The 21,136-nt window shown below is 51.7% G+C and overlaps 1 protein-coding gene across 2 annotated transcripts in view; it reads right to left on the reverse strand.

The window, feature by feature from the left end:
- Positions 1-472: 472 nt before the first annotated feature.
- Positions 473-21,136, reverse strand: part of DPYSL3 (dihydropyrimidinase like 3) — a 28,429-nt gene continuing 7,765 nt past the window's right edge. The window contains exons 1-14 of one of the 2 annotated variants that reach the window (XM_053990914.1): positions 20,337-20,390; positions 14,297-14,385; positions 11,787-11,971; positions 10,575-10,739; positions 10,309-10,370; positions 9,844-9,924; positions 8,871-8,939; positions 6,337-6,457; positions 5,501-5,657; positions 3,102-3,243; positions 2,576-2,746; positions 1,816-1,995; positions 1,118-1,280; positions 473-665 (exon numbers count right to left, since the gene is read on the reverse strand). In XM_053990914.1, the coding sequence (XP_053846889.1) occupies positions 577-665; positions 1,118-1,280; positions 1,816-1,995; positions 2,576-2,746; positions 3,102-3,243; positions 5,501-5,657; positions 6,337-6,457; positions 8,871-8,939; positions 9,844-9,924; positions 10,309-10,370; positions 10,575-10,739; positions 11,787-11,971; positions 14,297-14,385; positions 20,337-20,375 (1,713 nt within the window). In that variant the 5' untranslated portion in view covers positions 20,376-20,390 and the 3' untranslated portion in view covers positions 473-576. Of the gene's footprint in view, positions 666-1,117; positions 1,281-1,815; positions 1,996-2,575; positions 2,747-3,101; positions 3,244-5,500; positions 5,658-6,336; positions 6,458-8,870; positions 8,940-9,843; positions 9,925-10,308; positions 10,371-10,574; positions 10,740-11,786; positions 11,972-14,296; positions 14,386-20,336; positions 20,391-21,136 lie in introns of those variants that run through there. The other variant, XM_053990913.1, reaches the window with a different exon arrangement.

The following is a 21,136-nucleotide window of genomic DNA, read 5'->3' on the forward strand; positions in this document are numbered from 1 at the left end:
ATAAAGTGTACAAAGTAGTAAAACTCCTTACACAAGGTGCTGTGACAGCTGTTACAGAGATGATTCGAGCTCCCCCACAGGCCTCATGATGAAACTCCAGAGCATTGGGTGGAGATGAAGGAGATGAATGTGACAGACCCACCTCTCCCTATGAGCTCAGTGCACCTGCCCTCCCCATCTGACATCCTGCCTCCGGCCAGACCCTGCCCCCTCACCTGCCTGGCCGGGTCACCTGTGGGCCATTCCCACTGTCCCACACCACGGCATCCCACACACGTTCAACACCAATAACACTGAACCGAGCAACCTGTCCGAGCAGCATGCATACAGAGAGGAAGAGCAAAACATAACCCAACCAAACCCACAACAGTAACAACAACAGAACTTTAAGGCTATGCAAAAACAAAATGAAGCAACATCTTTAAAGCTAGGTAGCAAGTAGCATTTGTGAAACATAAGGCTTGAGGCTTACTGATTCTTCAGAACAGGTTTATTTCTTTTCATTCTTCAACACCAATGTACCATTTTTCTTCCTTTGCTTGAACAGGGATTTTGTTTCCTCCTCAGCTGGGACATTTAGCTCAGGGAGGTGATGTTGGAGCGGCCTCCCGGGGGTGCGACAATGCGCTTGCTTGCTGAGCGCATGCCTTCATCAACCTGGGTACCTGTGACAGGATGAGAAAGTACAAAGGGAACAGGGAAAGTAAAGAGCATCTTCTTCACAGAACTGAGCAGTCAGGCAGCCTGGAGTCTTGCCAAGGCCCTCCAGAGGCTATCTACTGCAATCTGCTCCCTCTCCAACTCCAGTAGCAATTCAGAGCTGCAGTGGCTTTCAAGTCTCTGCAGATGCTTCATGAACAGACCCACACAGCAAGAACAGCATCGGATGCTCTGCTGGCCTCCATGGCCACGGTGGCCTCCAGGTAGTCTGCCTGGCTATTACTGCAAGGTGCAGCTCCAGCCATGTCCTTTAAGGGACACACAGGATCTTGCCCTGCCATGATCCACTCCTGTGCTTACCTTGCCGCAGGCCACCTCTAACTGCCCCCTGCCCTAGGCCAGGGACATATGGCCGGTGGCTCTGCCCCCTCCCAGCCCAGCCACCACATGTATTCACCTGACAGGCTGAATCCAGACTGATGGAGATTCCTGACAGGTGGTGTCTGACGTGTGGGGGACTCCCTAGTTGACCCCGCAGGGGTGCCTCCCTTGGGGGTGGTGGTCAGGTCAAACACAGGTCCATCATACAAGCCCCGGGGCACAGCATGCACCTCTGCCATCTGTCACCAGAGAGAAGAGGACAATGATACTTCTCTGAGCCCAGAGAACATCATGCTCCAGCCGTGCAGCAGCTCCTCAGTCCCCCTGCAGAAAGATGTCATATTGCTATGTACCCTAAGTCCTGCAGCACTGAGGCCTGGCACAGCCCCACTGCCCTGTAAGGTGTGCAGAGCCAGTGCAACAGGCTATCACCCAGATGGGGTTTATGCTGCACAAATCAGGAAGGAGAATGCGATTTTGGCCAATCTCTTAATTTTAAAGTGTTTCCCTCCAGACTCCTGCTATAGCAGGACAGGATGAAGAGAGACATTACCACTGCTAACCTCGAGGAGCATCTGTCTCCACCATGGCACATCACTATCACAAAGGGCTCCCTATCCAAGCCTCAGCTATTTTGTACATTCAAAATACACCAGCAATTTGCAGCACTGCTTACAGGGTCCAGCAAGATCAGCAAAGGAAAACCAACCAGTTATTAAGGGCAATTTGGGCTAACAATAACCCAACTGTCTCCTGGCATCCCCACCTCCTCACCTTCCTCCTGGCTTTGATGCGCTTGTAGACGTAGTCAGGGAAAGGGCTGCTGGGCAGGAATCGTCCAGTCCCCTGGGTCACATGCAGGTTGCCATCCTCCAGCATGATCTTCCCCTGGCATATGACAACCAGTGGGGCCCCACGGAGCTCCATCCCCTCAAAGATGTTGTATTCAGCCACCTGCAGCAACCCCAGGATGATGGTCAGGAGGGACACTCAGGGTGGGTCAGTCCCCACACCTCACTGCTGGAGTCACCAATGCAGGCAGAAGACACCTCTAAAGCCTTGCATGCTCAGAGGCCTCCTGTAGCTCACGAGCCCATCACAGTAAAAGCCCACCAGAGCTTCCAGTGTGAACCAGGACTTGCTGGTTTGAAACTCAGTGTGAGGAAGAACTCCCAGAGCAGACAAAGGCAGGACCTAAGCTTGGGGTAAGGCATGAACAAAGCACTGTGGCAATGGCACGAAAAATATTTGTGCCTGGAAGAGGAACCAAGGTAAGGAGAAATGTGTGTCTTTCCACCTGCATAGCCCAGGGTCAGGAGAAGAATACTCAAGCAGGGTGAAAAAAGCCCCATGTGCCTAGGACTCATGGACATTCAACCCATAGTCACAACAGGCACTGCCTAGAGGCTGGGCTCAGTCCCTCCTCCTCAGAGCCAAGCAGGACAGTACCAAGCTCCCAGCAGCCAGGCAACCTTTCTACAAAACTACTCACATGCCACCCTCCAGCATTCACACAGATGAGCAGAGGACTTACAGACTGATGTGTTTTTGCTGTGATGATTTTTACAGCATCAGGATCCCATATAACCAGATCGCTGTCCGATCCCACTGCTATTCTCCCTTTTCGTGGATACAGGTTGAAGATTTTGGCAGCATTAGTGCTTGTCACAGCCACAAACTGGTTTTCATCCATCTTTCCAGTGGCCTGCACACACACAAAGAGAACTAAGTCCATCTATGGGGAAAGGGTGAGTAAGAGCCCTGGGAAGCACCCAGGACATCCTCACTCCCACACAAGGTGCTGGCTGGCTGGGCCCAAGCTTCTGAGGCTGATCTTACTAACTAGTGCCAGACAGACCAAGAACTGGGGACACAGTTACAGCTTCTGGATGGTCACCCCAAGCCTGCCACAATCACCTCTCCTGCCCCAGCTTGATTTGACTCTCAAAGCCAGAGAGGGAACAAGCTGGGTGCCCAGCTCTACAGGGCAGTAGCATGGTGGGTGTGTGAGATGGCAACCACCTCTTCCCATTCTGCCCCTTCCCTGGTGGGACTCTCACCACTGCCTTGTCCCAGATGACAGACATTCGTTCCTCTATGCCATTGGTTCCTTCTGGGATTGCTGTGAAGTTGTCTTTTCCAATGGCTTTCTGTGCAGTGCTGAAGGTACAGTGAGCACTTCCCGACACCTGCAGATCGCCACTGAAGAGGGGTGGAACAAACCCACTGTCAGTCATTTTGCAGTCAGACAGCAACAGGGACATGAGGGATATGGATTTCCTCTGGCCACGAGCAGCCCCCAGCTCAGTTTTTTTTACTCTGCACCCTCATTTCCAAAGTCCCTCAGCCTGAAGACTTCCACCTGACCCAGCCCCTGGGGCAGCTGTGTCACATGGAGGCAAGAGACCTCTGCTATGCTGTGCTACCCACCTGAGCATGGACAGCATCCTGTACAAAAGAAAAGTCAACAGCTCAGGTCCTAGGGAACAGGGTGGTCTTTGTGTCAGGCCAGAAGATGTCCTTTCATACTGGACTCCATTTCTGGCAGTTTGTCAGGTCTGCTTGAGAGAACCCTTCTGCCACACAGAGAGGAAGAGGCCTCTCTGCTCCAGGGCTGTCTCCCAGTCCCACAAGCCAGGCCTTGCATTGTGCACTGCCAGCTCCTGCATGCTGAGGGCTAGCACAGTCCTCCCCCACCCCATGAAAGCCTGCTGCAGTGGGATGGAGGGAGTTCAGACTGCCCAGAAGCAGCTCTCTGCAGGAAGCACAGAAATGCTTCACTGAGGCCTCTTCACCCTCTGCCCAAAGGGGCACCTGGACAGATGAGATACCCTGACCCATCCTGCTCCTAGGAAAGAGGAAGAGCCAGCGAGCTGCCCACAGACAAGGCAGGGTGAGCAACTGCCCATGGCTCCCTGGAAGTCATCCAGCTGCTGCTTGGTCCTCAGGTAACACTGGACAGGAAGCAACTGGAAAGTCATTGCTGCCAGGCAAAAGGAAGCAGACCAAGGCAAGCCAGCTCCCAGCACTGCCTGCATGAGGCAAGGGGCCTCAAGCACCTGGACAGTGCAGACACAGTGACTCTCTTTAAGGCTGCAAATCTGCCCTAATCCACTGGTAATCCACCTTCCTCTGATCATTTCTGCCATATGTCTGATGAACTGTACAGACAGAGGCCCAGAATGATGACACAACGTGCCTCCTGCTGGAGACAAAGAAGCCATCCAGCCCAGCTGAAACCTCACAGTCTCTCCTCCTGCTGCAGCTTCACAGAAAACAGTATGGCAAAGGTGTCAGGACAGACCTATGAGCTGCAGTGACCAAGAATTGCTTGTGTCTTCTTTGAGGTCTGGGCTACATTGGCAGTGGAAGGTAAGGAATAGAAAACCAGTTCAGGAGCTGGGCCCACATTTCCTTGCCACTTGTTAAGACCTGCACCTATATCATACATCCAGTATGCACTGAGGTATCTCTTGTTCATTGACAAATGGACACCTCATGCAAAATGCAGGGTGAGCTGCATACTCAGACTGCAAATGCACTGGCACTTCTCTTACAGCCAGACACAGCATCTCCACTCTGGCACAACCCAGGTTTATCTTAATGTGCCCTGCTGGAGACATCCTTGGAGACTCCTCATCCCTTGTTCATCTTGGTAGAGATGTTTCCAGCATTACCTCAAAGGACATTTCCATTTACAATCCCCTCAGTGTCAACCATCCCCTGGCTAACAGACTGGGCAGCACGTGCACAACTGATGTACAAACACAGGCTGAGAGTGGAGGGGACAGACACATGGCACACGGACAGGGCAGGAACATGCAGTGTCCTCAGCTGCTACACTGGCCTTGCCAGTGAGAGGATGGAGTGTAACTGTGAAAGGTCATAGCAAATTGCTGAAGTGCTTTTTTTGTTTGTTTTCAAAAAATCCTTTCTTTACCTTCCTGCCTTCAGGATGAAAAAACAACCTGCCATCCCAGCCAGATGTGCAGGAGCTGCTCCTGAAGGTCTCCTGCACTCTGCAGGCTCTGCTACTGCTCACCTGTATAGGTGTGTGAATATATCTGCTTTGTATTTGTCTGGGGTCCCCAGCAGCCTGTCTAACCTGTAACACTCTACATGTTGGCGCAGCATCCCAATCCAAGCATCCATTCCCCATTTCTCCAGCTCGGTGAACCCTTCCATTGACAAGCCTGTTTTAGCTTGTCCTCATTTCTTTGTCTTCTTCAGAGCCTTTTAAATGGTTCATGACTACTGGTATTTTTCTCATTAGTGATGTTAAGGTTATTGTGTCCTCACTCCACTCTTGAGGATAAACCAACATGGCTTGGAGTCAGAGCCATTTCACTGTTCAGTTCATTACATACCTACAGTGAAGTGGTTCAGGCTGGACTAACCTTTCTTCCCTATCCAGAGTCCACCTTCTCCTAGCAGTACCCCCAGCAGAGCTGTCACTCACCTGGCCAGGAGGGAGTTAAGGTAGTCAGGAGTGGTTGGGTCTGGGCTCAGTGGTGGAGAGACCACAAATGCCGCAGCCTTCGCCCAGTTCTTGCTCCAGTAGTGTGTTCCATCAGTCCCCAGACTGGCTGTGATGGGCTCACCAAACACCACAATGCCTGGAGAAAGGCACAGAAAGAACAGTGTTTTGGTGGAGCCTGGTGGCATTCTCCACAGCACTACCAAGAGCCTGCAATGTCTGAGAATACCCAGACCCATGCCATCACCATAGGGTCCTCCTGCTCAAGGGCACAAATCCTCATGCACCAGAATCCCCCTTCACACCTCCTGGGACAGGGGCACAGAGCCCACTGAACAGAGACGTCCACTTGCCTGCACTTGTGGGGCATCTCTGTGCTCCAGCACCACCGACAAATGGAGCTCCCAGCCACCTGAAACGGCACCCAAGCAATTCCAAGGGGCCAGCATTTCAAAGGGAGGCCACAGCTATACACAGCAGCTCAACCCACATGCATTGAACAAGTGTCCTCATTGAGCCCTTCACAGCTGCAGACAAACTGTGGTGTTTAAAACATTGCTCCTACCTGTGCCCCACATATTGATGTTACCTGATTGTCAACAGGAGGTGGCTCCATGTGGCCTACTGCAGTGTCACCCTGCCCTTCACAAGTCAGGCCAACTCCTAAGCTAACTGCTCCCTAGCAGAAGGGGAAGCATTAGACAAGACTTGAAGCACAGTGCTGATCTTGGCAAAACAACCATGAGGCCATGAGAACCACATAAACCAGCAGCCTGGTGGCAGCAGCAGGGCAGAGTGTAGCACCAGCTGCCACTCACCTTTTTTTCGGGCTTGTGAGATGAGGTCAGCAGCACTTTTGCTCATCACTTTAGTCACGTAGAGAGGACAGTTGGTCTGGCTGGCAATAGTGATGGCCCGGAAGACAGCTTCTGCTTCCAGCTGGAAGAGAGGATGTCACACAGCTGCAGAGGAGCACTGGCTGGGCAGGGAGGAGCCCCTGTTACTCTCAACACACCACTGATTGCTGCGGACACCCTGTGCCCTCGCTTTTACCCTTGACTCCCCCAGGGCAGTTTCATCAGGGAGACCTGAGGGGGAAGCTTCCGTCTCCCCAGGGCACGGCCCAAAGGCAGGCTACAGTAACACAATGCCTGGCACAGGAGCACTGCCTGAACCCTGCTCAGGGGCCAGCAGAGCTGCATCTGCTGTTTTTACCACTGCCTGGTTCCAGCTCTCCCGACAGCCCAAGGAGCCCAGGGACTGCTGCCCAGCCTGCCAGCACAGCTTGCAGACTGATGCCAGGCAGTGGGAAGGCCCACCCTTTCATAACACTCCCCTGCTCCAGGCTGTCCTATGGCTGCAGCAGGTTTAGCCAGATGTCCCCTGTCACCCCCATGGCAGGGTGCAGAGGGCTGCATGCTGGCAGGCTGCTTGTCATTGAGGCCAGCCATCCTGTAGTGCAGCTTCTGCTTGCCCCAGCCTGCTGACAGCCACCCCATCTCACGTCCTGCTGTTATTGGAGGGTAGATTTCCACCAGGAGGGATATCTTTGGATCATTACATCAGCCTGAGCTCAGACCCAGAGTTCTCCAAGTGTTTGCTCTACAATTTGGCTTCAAGTGTTGGCTTGAGAAAGTTCAAAACAGAAGCCTTAAAAAGACACAATGATCCAGCCCCCAGAGCAATGCCTGGGACCATGCCAGCCAAAATGTCCCAGGGCAGAGAAGCAGAGCACTGCATCCAGACACACATGCACTTCTCTCATACTTCTGCAGATCTATTTGCTGTACAGTGAAAAGAGATTTTTCTCCTCTTAAAGACTCTTTAAATAGAAATTTAAGCGAGAAGTGATTTTTTATCACCATACTTATGGGCTGTAGTAGTTGATGGAATTTAACATGCGGACAGGAGCAAACAGCCATCACTGCATACCCCTCAGAGCAGGTTACAATCTGGAGCTGCATCATCCTGCCCTACCAAGTCACCACTATCACCTAGCAGAAGAACATGCCTTTAACCCCCACTGAGGTCCCTCCAGGACAGAGAAGACCCACAGAGCCACAGACCACTCTCCTAATGCCTTGGTATCTGCCTGCAGGCTTTATGTGGTAGCAGGGTCATTTGTGCTCCACCTAACATTTTCCAAGGAAGAGTATGTTCTGGAAGAAGGACACTCTTTATTTTCAAAGGCAACGAGATCTGGATTTGGCTGAATGCATAATATCTACAGCCTTGCACTGTTCTCTTATACTTTCTTTATACTTTAATGGCATTTCAAATCAAACACCTAACGACGTTTTGTTGGCTTTGGATGAGATCTGCACTGCTTATGGTAACAGGACAGTTCTCAAATCTGGGCACAACCACAGCTTCCCATAATTGCACTTTAGCTTGCCAACTATGGCAACAGGTTAGAGTCATAAAAATAAGAGGGACTCTGAGCCACTGTGTTTGACACTGAGACTCTTCCCTGTACTGGAAAATGCTTTACACTCTTGTATTTCAAAGAGAGGAAGTACTGTTATTACACTAGGCCATTTATGTTGTTACTAGCCCAAATACAGCCAATTTCCTACACTTCTAATTTAAGCCTACTGATTTTATTTCAGCAGGCCTTGAAGTACAAATCTGTCCCTGTGCTTCCCTGCTCAACTTTGCTATTGTATCAAATTCCTATTGTTTTCTTCTTTCACATGCTGTGGGAAGTCAAGGCACCCCTCAGCAGGGAGTTATGTGAAGGGAACCTATCTAAAATTAGACTCAACTCATATTAATGGACCAAACAGAAAAATCCATACAAGCTAAAATTAGAAGTAATCTCCTTAGTATTCTGACAATGATTTGTAACCAGGGAATTCCCCTTCTCTTTCCCTCCCACTCCTTCAAACAATGGCTTCGTCCATCTATCTCTGAAATACACTTTAGAGACTAAGCAGATATAAAGCAGGGAAAGGCTGGAATCTGTCAGCACTTAAATACAAACAGTGAATTCTAAAACTTGTCAATAGATTCTTCTTAGGCTTCCCACACCTATATAAAACAAATGCCCCCAATGCAGCCTCAAAGACTGCTACAGCCATACAGACATTTTGGTTGATTGATCCCTCTCTGTGAGACTCAGAACAAGGGCTTCTGTCTCTGCTGGGCAACTCAAGCACAACTAAGAAATGTCTGCACGAACACGCACCTCACTCTTTCCTGGGCTGATGATGAAAAAGACAGCAGTGCCTGGATATCCAGGGGTACACACACTCTCCCCTGCCCTGATGCTTGCTTGGTGTCACTGAACACACTGAGCCCTACTATGAAAACTCTTCAGTGAAGCAAGGCTGAACTGTCCTCTGCATCTTACCTCCTCAGGTCTGCTCAGCACGTGGCCTTCAGGGCCTGTTATTCCCATCTCCAACATCCTGGCTTGTTCCTAGGACATCAAAAGAACAGAGGGATATTACAGGACTGAAACTATCAACCAAAAAAGTAGATCCCTTCTGTGTCAAGCCCTTCCCTCAGGACCATCAACACTCTATGTCCTGTGGGACAATCAGGCATGGTGAGAGGCTGCTGTACCCTTAAGGGATTTGAAAGAGAAGGAGGGAACATGAGGAAATGGGAGGGCAAGCACTGAGTTAAACCGCTTCAATGAAACAAGAACAATGTGGCAACAAAAAAGAGCTACAAAACTCCCCATCCTCTCCAGTTCCCAGGTCTGTGAAGTGCTACCAATTAGTAATTTTGGGGCATTTTATGATTAGGCAGGTGCTAAAATAGAGATAAGCTCTGGCCAATACAACTCCTCTGACCACTCGGTTCTCATGTGAAGGAGCCATCCAGCTGTGCACTGCGGCTCTAAAAAGTCCAAACAAAAACTAATTCTTGTAGTCTGAAAAGATGCTCAAAGAATGACATCTTGGTTCATGCTCCTTCAACTCCCAAGAACAACAGAGAGAAAAAAACAAATAGTTTGCTCACAGGGAGAAAATCTCTCTTGCCAAGGCAGGTCTCAATGGACTTTACCTCTCCTGGTTTGTTATGTGCAAGGCAAAGGTCTCTGCCTCTCCAGACTGAAGGCAGCTGCAGCTGGAGCAAACATATCATACTTGATAGACACTTACTTCCATTTAGGTAATTGCTAAATGCACCATTTCAGATTCACTTATGCACAAGGTATTCACAACAAAAATCTTGCTAACTTTGATATTGCTGCTGAACAGCAGAGATATCACCTTGCACAAGATGTCCAGCTTCAGAGCCATTTTGCTAACGCCCCACACCAAATCTGCCTGATACAGATTTTCAGCTCTTGCATGCCAGAAGTAGTTAGTTACCTGTGCAATTATATCCCCATTTTCTGCATGAACTTGAGCTACAGCGCCCAACTCTGCCAGGCAGCTGAAAATCTCATACAGCTAAAAGAGAGACAAGAAAAAATTATTACTGAGCAGGCTGCCCACGGCCCTGGCACCCCTCATGGCCCTTCCACCCATTCTGGCAGCAGCAGGACGCAGTGCAGCCATGCCAGACAGAGCTGCGGCTATGCAGGGATCAGCTCTCTGAGAGATGCAGTCACCAGCACATACTCTTGGTGATCTCCTCACTAGTGCAGGAGCCCAGCCAGCCCACGGCACAGCCTGGGGCAGCCCTGCACAGGCAGCCAAGGTAGAGGTGAGGAACAGCAAGGCCTGGCCAGGGGCAGTAGGCACCAGCCTTATGAGCTGCCCCATGCCCACCATGGCTGTCACCCCGCACTGCTTCTTGAATCAACACAACCATAGTGGTGCAGGGGATCTCACCTCAGTGTTGGACATCTGGTACAAATCCTTGTAGGCCATATACACCATGAAGGAGTTAACACCTGGGGCAGGGCAGAGAGGAGAGAGAGGTGAGCTGGGTAGGTTAGGCTGCCTGCTACCCTCCCCACCAGCTGCCCTGTGGGGCACAGCTCCTGCTAGCAGCTGTGCAAAACCCTGCAGACACCCAACAGCACAGCCACCTCTTGCCCTCCCTGGCCAGGGGACAGGGCTGGCCAAGGCCAGGCAGGGAGCCACAAGACACAAACCTTTCTCCTGGACCATGGCGTGCAGCTCCTGCCTGACGTGGTCGCTCCAGCGTGGGATGTCCACATGCAAGGCATAGTCACAGCAGGCCTTGCCATCAGCCCACTCCCGCCACCGCTCCAGCGCCTCGGCCAGGCTGGACTCCGGCTCTGGCACCACGTGATCCACTGCAGGGGCACAGCAGAGCAAGGGCTGGGCAAGGGCTTCCCAGCCTGGCCATTCCACCGTGGCCCGGTGGAATCACTCCACTCTGCAGCTCCACCACCCCACGCTGGCCTCTTCAACAGCTTCAGGGCAGGTCCCAAGAGGATCCTGCCACCTTCACAACATGCCTTGGCTCCTTAAGTGCATTTATTGGCACAGAGCCTTTGTTTAATGGCCTCTGGCACAGGATCAGGGGTTTTTACATGCTTCTGCTGAGAAACTGTCTGAAAGCTGAAGGGCCTTGTCTTTCCTCATCCCCACTCCCACCTCATTAGCACACAGCCTCCTGCCACACTGCAACTCTAATGCACCTTTATTGCACAGCATGTGCAATAAATCTCCACACCTTGCCACAGACCATTTAACAAAAGATTTTTTTTTTGGCACAGAGGACAGAAAAATGGTCGGGGGAGGACAAGGGGCCCAGTCCTTTATTGGAAGGATCAACACTTGCTCCTGCATCCCAAGAAATCCTGCAGTGCACACAGCTGTAACCATTGCACATGACAACACCTGGACCTGAAACCAGTGCACAGCCATAGCATCCTCCAGAGAAGGACCTCAGAATTCCCTTTCCTTTTTTGTTAGCACTGTTTATTTTCGAGCAGTGTGGGATGCCAACACACCGCTCTGTTCCTCTGCTCAGAGCCATCTGAGCACCATGCTGCCCTACTGTTATTTAACAGAGAAGTTATGCCATTGTTCCTTTCTGAGGGTCCCAGAGGCAACAGTGGCTGCAGACAAGCACTGCAGAACACAAGATGTCCAAGGGCGAGGGGTCCTATGCACATCTCCTGTCCTATCACTTCATTGTTACTAAGGATCAAAAGATTCATGCCAATCCTTACTCCCTAGACTGCATTGACAGAGATCACAGAAAATATGAATACACTGGCATGGACTTTGAAAAAACGCAGAAGACTGATAAAAGCACATAAAAAACAAAGAACTGGGTGATTTTGCAGGAGTGCTGGGTGGTGTCACACACAGGCCATGCCTGCTGCACTCACTAATCATGGTGGTTCCACCGGCCAGAGCTGCTTTTGTTCCTTGAAAGAAGTCATCCACAGAGGTCATTCCCTTGTATGGCATCTGCAGGCGAGTGTGGACATCAATTCCTCCAGGGATCACCATCTTCCCATTGGCTTCTATGGTTTTGACCCCTCCAGGAACAATCAGGTTGTCTCCGATCTGCCTGATGAGATCACACCAAGATACTCTCACAACGGAAAACCTGCCACAACATAACCTCTGAACAGCTCAGCCAGGGACTGCCAGGGCAGCTCCCTGGCAGGAACACCCCACTCTGTCCTGCTCCCAGACCCAGGCTTGCCAGAGCATAATCACTCTGCAGCAACATGCAGGATTGTCTGGCTTGCTTACACCTATGCTGTGCTTAGTCCAGGGGTGGCTGCCATCTGTCCAGCTGCTCCGCAGGTGACTTGGATGGCACCTGCTGCCTGGGGCACACAATGGGTTGGGGTAGCTGGGGCATATGGTCTGATGGTGACCTCTGCAGTGTGTGGTGAGAACCTGCCTAGGACACCTCATCCCATACAGGCTCACAAAACAGGCTGCAGCATATGCATTTCCAGAGTAGCAGCCCTAACTGCTCACCCAGGGTGCATGCTCACAAAACCCGACACCAGCCGTGCTTCCAAGTGAGCTACACCCCTAATCTCTCCTGTCTCCCGTCCTTCTGCCCACCTTAAGTAAGGATCAAGTCTGAGCTTACTTACAGATAAAGATGATTTCCACTGTAATGCCACAGCTGCTAGGCCAGCTCAGGGCTTATCAGGGACTTGTAATGCCGCTCACAGCACAAAGTCCCAGGAGTGAAGGGACTCCTGGGAGCTGGGAAATAGCTCAGCAACTGCCCAGCCTGACTGGCTGCAGCTTGCTGGGCTCATGGCACAACCTGCAAGCTCTGGGCTCACTGTCTTCCTAAGAAGTGCACTGTTCCCCCCTCTCACCTTGTCTCTTCTGTGACCCTGAAGGACAGCTTTGCTATCAACAGGGCCACACTGTAGTGAAGGCTGCTAAAATCACAAGTACCTAAAAAAAAATCTTCTGAAAACAGGAAATCTAGAGAGTTCCAGCATAAATGCACTAGTAACCTAATACACAACTAGAGTGCTCTGGAGCCTGTCCTGTTTGAGCATAACTTGATATATCCAGCCCTCCTGCAGGCCAAGTCACCTGAACCTCAGCATTCCCTTTTTCAGCCCCTGTTCCCTCAACCCTTTATGTGTCCATATGTTCAACTCAGCCTTCAAATCTCTTCCTTCAGAAATCCTACTTTCATCAAGCCTTTCTCAGTGCTCCTTGATAAATCAAGATTAAAGGTAAGTTGGTTTTAGTGGAAAACTTCTGATTTCCTTGCCACACTGGGGAGCTAAAAATGAGAAACAAATTCCATTTTTGCATTTCATTCAAGTTGAATCACTTTGCAGCTTTTTTTTCCCCTAGTGTAACAAAAATTCTGTGGACAGAACTGCTCGCTTTACTGTCCTCACAGCAATAAATCAGCAGCTCTTCCCACTGCTTTTACAGAGATGAATCCATCAGTAAAGGTTTTTAATTGCTCACTGTATTCTTCACAGAATTCACTTGTAAGAGCATTTAGCTCCCAAGGCAGTGAAATTCTGTGGCCTCCAGGCTGTAGATGAGGCTCAGTGATTCGCCCAAGGATACTCAGAAAGCATGCACCACAGCAACACCAAAGCTGGCTCTGATCCCTGCCTGTATACAGGCACTTTTCAATCGCAAATGGTCTTGTAAAAAATTGTAAAAAAATTGTAAAAATTGTAAAAAAAAAGTAAAAATACAATCACACTTCTTGAAGTATTTATCTGCTGCTGGATTTTTAACATATACCACCTTGGGAAGGCTAAATATGTAAGTCTTACCATAGAACAAGCAATGCCTTTTCAAGTCTCAGGGCTATAAATTATCATAGCTCTTTCACTTCACCCAGTGTGGAGCTGGCCCCAGCACAATACCTTTGCCAAGTTTGAATGGCAGCCTTTAAACAACTGAGCTATTCCTACAGCTCTGAGACATACACAGAGAAGCTGGGGGAATCCAGAGGTTCCTCTGCAATTCCTGGAAATCTCAAGGATGCAGATGACTTGCAGCACAGCACTATCCTTGTAAAAGCTAACAAACAGGATCCTGTGTGGGGTCATTCATGCTAATACGGTTAACACAGGGCAAAAGAGAAGTCAAAGATAAACCTTGTTCCTGGTGCAATTAGACACAACTTTGCTGTACAATGGACACAGTATCACAATCCCACAAGCCTGACTGCAATCCAGTCACTGGAGTTCCTCTGAAAACACATGAGACAATCACATCTGTGCTTACACACACTGCAGAGAGTTGAGCCTCTGAAGAGAGAGGGTTATCAAGTTTTACTGCTTGGCAAGTTGGGCACAGACCACATCCACAAAAACCTAATAACCACCCAACCTGAAGCTGGTTGAAGGGGAGATGAAGACAAGAGAAATCCAATACTTACTTTATGAGGCCATCCTCCATGTAAATGTCAGCATAGAATGACTGGTCATCATTGACTATTCGCCCTCCTTTAATAAGGAGACGATCACTCTGAAAAGGGAAGAGCACAGCAGCTGTCAGTAGCACATTACACACATGCTTCATTCACTTTTGACTGAGAGGGTGGTTAGGCACTGGAACAGGTTGCCCAGGGAGGTTATGGATGCCCCAATGCTGGCAGTATTCAAAGCCAGGTTGGTTGAGTCCTTGAGCAAATTGGTCTAGTGGGAAGTGTCCCACTAGAGGGGGTTGGGACTACATGATCTTTTAAGGTTCATTCCAGCCCTTTAATATATTATGATTTTATGATTCTCAGCACTCTGTACAGGCACTCTCCCACTGCTCACCTCAATCACCGATGCTGCAGAAACATCACTGGACCTGTGTCAACACTCCAAACAACAGTACAATAGCAAGGATTGAAAATGTCATACTCTGAAAGCTGTTTCTAAGTGGGAGAGGGGGCTGCCACAAAACACCACTGAGGCAGACTGAGCACAAGGGAGAGTCACTGGGAATGCAGCAAATATGCTTCCATAAAATATCGAGAGAAGTCAAAAGCTTCCTACGCCGGGACATTATGCACATAACTCGGCAGGCAGCATAAGCCACACACCAGCATTTAGAGCAAGTTTGTACTAAGGGCATGTCTCTAAATCTTATCCAGATACCACATAAAGTAAGTTTCATTAAAGAAGACAAGTTATTCTCTCCTCTGTTACCACCTTGCAAAAACCACCAACAAGACAGGCAACCAGCTGTTAATCTGCCACTCTCCTGCTGTGCTTGGGGTAATGCTTCTGAGGCATTTCACAGGTCTGTACAAAAACCAGGAGGCACTGGACTGCACTCTAGTTTCATGATTTACCACATCTTCTGTTCTCCTTTCTATTGACCAAAGTGGCCGGCAGCCTTCTCCGAAGGAGCACAGCCAGACAACGGAGGAACACCCCAACCCAACCAGAACTGTCCTTACGCTCTTCCTGCATTCACACTTTTGGACCAGACAACTCATCATACACTGATGGGAGAGGATGGGCACTGTCCTGTGGGGAACAGACCCTGTCCAGAGGAACTGGGATGGCTGAGGTCCTGCTCTTCTACCTACCTCCACCTGCACAAGTCCGCACAAGCAGCTGCAGGCAGTACAGGGGCAAACCACCTGATCTCACATATGCCTGCCATGGATTCAGGTGACATAGGCTGACTGCTGTGCCAGAGAACATGTTGTCTACCTGACTGCTTAAAACACCTCCAACAACTCTTCAGCTCTTGATCACACCTTACATTCCTGTCTGCTGCCCACAGCCCAGGTTTTGGTATGTAAATACACTCCCCTTCCACAGTCTGAGCCTGGACAAGGGCCGACCAGAGCCTTCAGCAGGGCTCACATGCCAGCCTCACCCTGTGACGCTCTGGCATGGTTAATTGCTCTGCAGGGAAATTGCTCTCCACCCGCCACCCTTGGGGGCATTGCTGAAGTATCGCCACCATGGTGGGAATTTGCAGCTTCCTTTCTGTCAACAGAAGGATGCAAAGAATACTCCTGCAACCCGGCAGCAGCCAAAGCCCAGAGCCCCGCGTGCGTTTTTACAGCAATCTCATCCACACGCAGCGGAGACAAAGGAACTGGGTGGGGAAAGGAGGGGAATGCCGGCGCGCTCAGCCCCGCCGCAGCTCGGCGTGCGGGAACAGCCGCGGGCTCCCGCACTGCCCCGGCGGGGCTGTCGCACGGCTCTGCCGACGGCTGGCACCCCCCGGCACGGGGGATTTACCTTCCCTGCCCAGCACAGCCCACAGGGAGCCTCTTCTCCCACCAGGAAAAGAGCTCGGCTCAGCTGCTCCCCGTTCTCCTGCCACTCACCATCCTCTCCAACAAGCAGACCCGGGGTCAGCCCCGCTTCTTCCCTGACCCAAGCTAACACATCGGACAGAGGTCTGCCCAAACTGCGCAGTCTAAGCGGGGCCTGGAAGCAAGGGCACGTCACAGCCCTCTCCATGCATAGCTCCTTCAGACATCCTGCACTGACGCACCTCCATGAGCACACGGAGATCCTGATCTTGACCAGCGACCTGGGGACCACAGCCACCTCTCATGAGCAGCTGAGGCACAAGGACAGCTGGTGTGCGCTGGCTGGGCAGTCCCAGGTGCTTGGGCCAGAGCACAGCTGCACTATGCCTCTCCCCATGGGGCACATGCTGGGCAATGCTCAGCTGTGGGGCTGAGGACCCTGAGCACAGACATGATAACAAAAAAAATCTCCCTGCCCAGATCCACTAACAGCCCTCCATTTTTTTTTTTTATGTTGCCCTCCCCAACTTGCTTTCTAAAATTCGTGGAGCTGGTTCTTACTAGAGTGTGGGAGCATCAGTAAATACTGATGCTAGCCTGCCCTTCCCTGCACATCAGACCGGAGGAAGCCAAGGGAGTCAGGCAGAGGCGGCACAGGTGCAGGAGACTGTCACATTGACAATTACTGAATAAAGTGTTAATATGAGCTCAAGAAATACGCCTGCTCCACACTCACAAGAGGTCATTCTGTGGTAGATGTGAAGGGCTGCTCAGTGCTAACTCTGTCAGTACACAAAACTGAGAGATCCACAGTGGCTGAAGCACAAACAAGGCATCCATTCAGGAGATCAGGCACTGCTAGAACTCACCGTGTCCACCCGACAGTGAAGGGACTGCACCAGCACCCACCCACTGACTGGAAGGAAAAAAATGCAACTAAGTTGAATAAGGAAAATCCAAATTACATGCCTACAGGCTCTGGCATCACTCAGGTGTCAAGAGGCAGGGAAAGAAGAAAGGAAGAGAATGAGGCAGTTATGAGGAAATGAGTCTGACTTAATAGCCAGGCTTCTTCAGTGCATGCTACCAGAGCAGCCCCAGACCACAATAAATGCACTGTTCCCGTATCAGGGCTCACTGTGCCTCTGTACACCCACCACAGCTCTTGCCAGCCAGCGTCAGGCTGTGTCATCAGCTTCTGAGCAGAAGGAAAAGCCCTCCTGCAGCAGGAGCCATGGGGGCATGGCCAGGGAGGGAGCAGCTAGTGCCCAAGACCCAGCCAGTGCCCAGGACAGCCTTTGGGCAAAGGGTGCCAAAGCAGCCACGAGTGCGAGATGCTGCGCTGGCCATGGCTGCACACGGCTCTGCCTGACCACTGGCACTGTCCTGTCAGGCCCATTGGCCTGACCTCCACCGCTGACAGTGCCTCCAAAGCACTCGGGCAGCCAGTGACAGCTCATCTGCCATCATTGTGGTGCTTTCTGCGAGGATACATTTCTGCAGGCACAAGGGATGCCTACAAGGCCACGCCTGGAGCTTTCCCTCCAGCACAGCTCTGCCAAAACCTGCCGGATTCACCACCAGCCCTCAACACCTCTCCATGCTGGTAAGCCTTTATGCAGAACTCTCCCTGTCTCTCTGCCTGTTTGTATTTGGGATCAAGCTTTCAAATCCATTACCCATTCCCTAATGCCCATACTCTGCTCCTGATGCCCTTAAGCATCACCTGGTCATTTTGAGATCCCAAAGTATCAGGTGGTCTCTTAACGTTTTTCAGAGTGATGCTGCAGAAAGAAAGGCAGGCAGCAGTTCCAGAAGGCTGTTGAACCCAGCCAAGAACAGTGCTCACCTTGTTTACAAAGCACAAGGGCATAATTAGGGGAGCACAGAAGCAGGTGTATGGTTTTACTGCTTTTTCCCTTGTAAAAGCAGAGACACTAATTGCAGAGGTGTTTCATCAGAAGGTTATGTTTCCTCCTTACTAATGCACCACACAAGAGCATGGAAGAGCCCCTGGCTAGTGTCATAGGGAGAGATAGCTGCCAGCTACACTGTGATTCCCTATGGTTTGTGGCTTAGAAATGACATACTGATAGCTACCAGTTCACCAAAACCTGTCTAGTCAGTAACTGAGGCCTTCTTCTCCATGTGTACCTGATACAACATACTGGCCAACACCATACAGACCTCCTTGTTTTTAGAGGTGGCAGAGACATCACAGAGAAAGTGTTTGTGGGCTCTGGCAGGGGAATTAGGGTGGGCATGGCTCACACCAAGAAAAAATATGGGATCTCCAGTCTACCTGGCCTAGGAAAGGATTTTATGACAAAAGCACAAACACTGAGTAATTTTGATTCAACCAACAGTTAATAGGTATTTTGTAAAATCAGGACAAGATTTTAGTCTTCCACCTCTCTTCCTGCAGAAAAACATACTGTGGACAGCAAGAGGGGAAATACTTTGACTACCTTTCCAAACAGCCAAAGAAAAGGAACCAATAAAACATCTCTCAACAGACATACAAGATCTGAAATTACTATTCTCCTGAGCTGGACACCTTAGCATCAGTACACATGTGAAAATTAATACCATGTTTAGTGGTCTCTGATGCATGGTGCACAACACAAGACAGTGAGGAGCAACACATCCATAGCAAGCTGATGGAGCCATCACTGAGAAAGCCAAAGTCCTGGCTAAGCTCCCCTCCCCGTGTTTCCTCCTCTGCATAACTGACAGACATGCCTGTACTTCCCAGCCTTCCATCAATGACTACAGTCTTGCCTGTCACTCTGTCACATACAGCTTTTGACCAGGCTTTTACAACTCACATTGGGAATGATTTGCACAGAAATTTATCTCACACTAACACATGTACCACTCACTCGTGCTCCTGGTCTCTCCACTAAAATGGCTGTCCTAGAAAAGATGAGAAACTGCTGCAAACAGATACAATAGGCAAACTCTGATTTTTCAGATGTTTCTGGCAGAAACCAACTACAAATATTGACTGCAGCACTGTTGAGTACAAGAGGAACCAGGAGGGATTTTTTCTGCATCTCCAGAAACATACTAGGCAGTTGAAACAATAGCTGTTGGGAAGACAAATACCCAGTTTTCCAATACATCCTTCATGAAAGCCCAATCTGCCCATTGCTTGGGTGACAGAAGCGCAGCATTTTCAGCTTCAGCAAAAAAGTAAAGGATTTAATAGGGATAAATCAAGGAGCTTGGAAGATTTTGTTACCACTGAGAGGAGAGAGCTGCCACTGGATCCCAGAGGAGCAGGCACAAGCCCTGCATACTGATAAAGCATATCATAAAGAAAAAGCCTCAGAGAATGGGAGAAATCCCACCTGCAGCAGCAGTTGGGGTGTCTCAGGATACAGAAACGGCAGTATGTGTAAAGCCATAATATTGCTTGTGAAAGCATCTGAATCTAGGCTGACAAAGGGATTTCTCTTTACTGTGGTCAAGATCTTAATGCTTCTTTGAGAGCATTTTGTTCACATTTGTAAAAACAATAATGATAGTCAAGTGCTTTGCTTTTCCTTTTTCTTCAGAGGGCCAGAACTGTCCTCAGTAGAAGAATCAGGAGCTACAATGAAGCCAGCGAAAAGCCAATAAGATGAAAGACCAGACCGCCTTCCCAGGAGGCAAGCCTTCTACGGCCTCCGAAGGGCGAGCCGTGGATCAGAGCTGCCACGGCAGAGATCAGAGCAGGAGAGCCCCAGAGGGAGCGCCACGGCAGGGTGCCGGTGGCACCGGGGCTCCCGCAGCTCCAGGGCCAACCCACCAGCCGCCGCCTCTCCCGGGCGGGCCGGGCCAGGCGGGTCCCGAAGCGCTGCGGCGGCACCGCCGCACCTGATACGGCGAGACCGAGGAGCTGCTCGGCGGGGACACCGAGCATGGGGAGCGCCCTGCGGGAGACTGGAGCAACCGCCCGCCCCCTCTGGCTCCGCACGGGGAAACACCCCACCGGCATCGGGCACCGCCGGGCACCGCCGGGCACCGCCGGGCACCGAGCACCGCAGACGCTCCAGCCTGCGCGGGTTCTGCCCAGCACAGTTCACCAGCAGGGCCGGGGCACCTGCGCGGGCGGCGGCTCTTTGTCTGCGCGCCGCCGCCGCCCCGCTCCGACCCGCAACGCCGGACGCCGGCACCGAGTTTCCCCCCGCCCCACGGGGAGCCCTGCCCCGCCCGCCGCACCCACCGTGATGCGCGGGATGTTTTTCTTGCCCTGGTACGACATGACGCCGCACGGTCCGGCCCGACCCGCCGCCGCCGCCCGTTCTGCCTCCGCACCGCTCCTCACAAAGGCGAGACCGAGACCGAGCCCGCCGCACCGGGACGGCCGCCGCCCGCCCCGCCCACCGCGCCGCCCGCCGCCGCCAGGGGGCGCCCGGGCCCGGCCCCGCGCAGGGCGCGCCCGCCCCGCCCCGCCCCGCCCGGCCCGGCCCGGCAGGTGTCGGCACCGACCCCGGGCACCGGCAACGACACCGACCCCGGGCACCGGCAACGAGCACCGACACCGGGCACCGACACCGACCCCGGGCACCGGCAACGAGCACCGACCCCGGGCACCGGCACCGAGCACCGACATCACACACCGGCACCAGCAACGAGCACCGACACCGGGCACCGACACCGACCCCGGGCACCGGCAACGAGCACCGACACCGACCCCGGGCACCGGCAACGAGCACCGACACCGGGCACCGACACCGACCCCGGGCACCGGCAACGAGCACCGACACCGACCCCGGGCACCGGCAACGAGCACCGACCCCGGGCACCGGCAACGAGCACCGACATCACACACCGGCACCAGCAACGAGCACCGACACCGGCCCAGGCACCAACGCTGTCCGGTCTGCGTCTCCACACAGCCTGCAGGGATGGCCCATGGGGGCGGCCACAATCAGGGCTCTGTGCTGGCCAAGACTTTCCATGTGGCACTGGCAAGTAGAATGAACAAGGTCTGTAACTGAACAGGCTGTCTCGGGCTGCTGG

This window comes from Vidua macroura, chromosome 15 (genome assembly GCF_024509145.1).
Source record: "Vidua macroura isolate BioBank_ID:100142 chromosome 15, ASM2450914v1, whole genome shotgun sequence".
NCBI classification, from domain to species: Eukaryota; Metazoa; Chordata; class Aves; order Passeriformes; family Viduidae; genus Vidua; species Vidua macroura.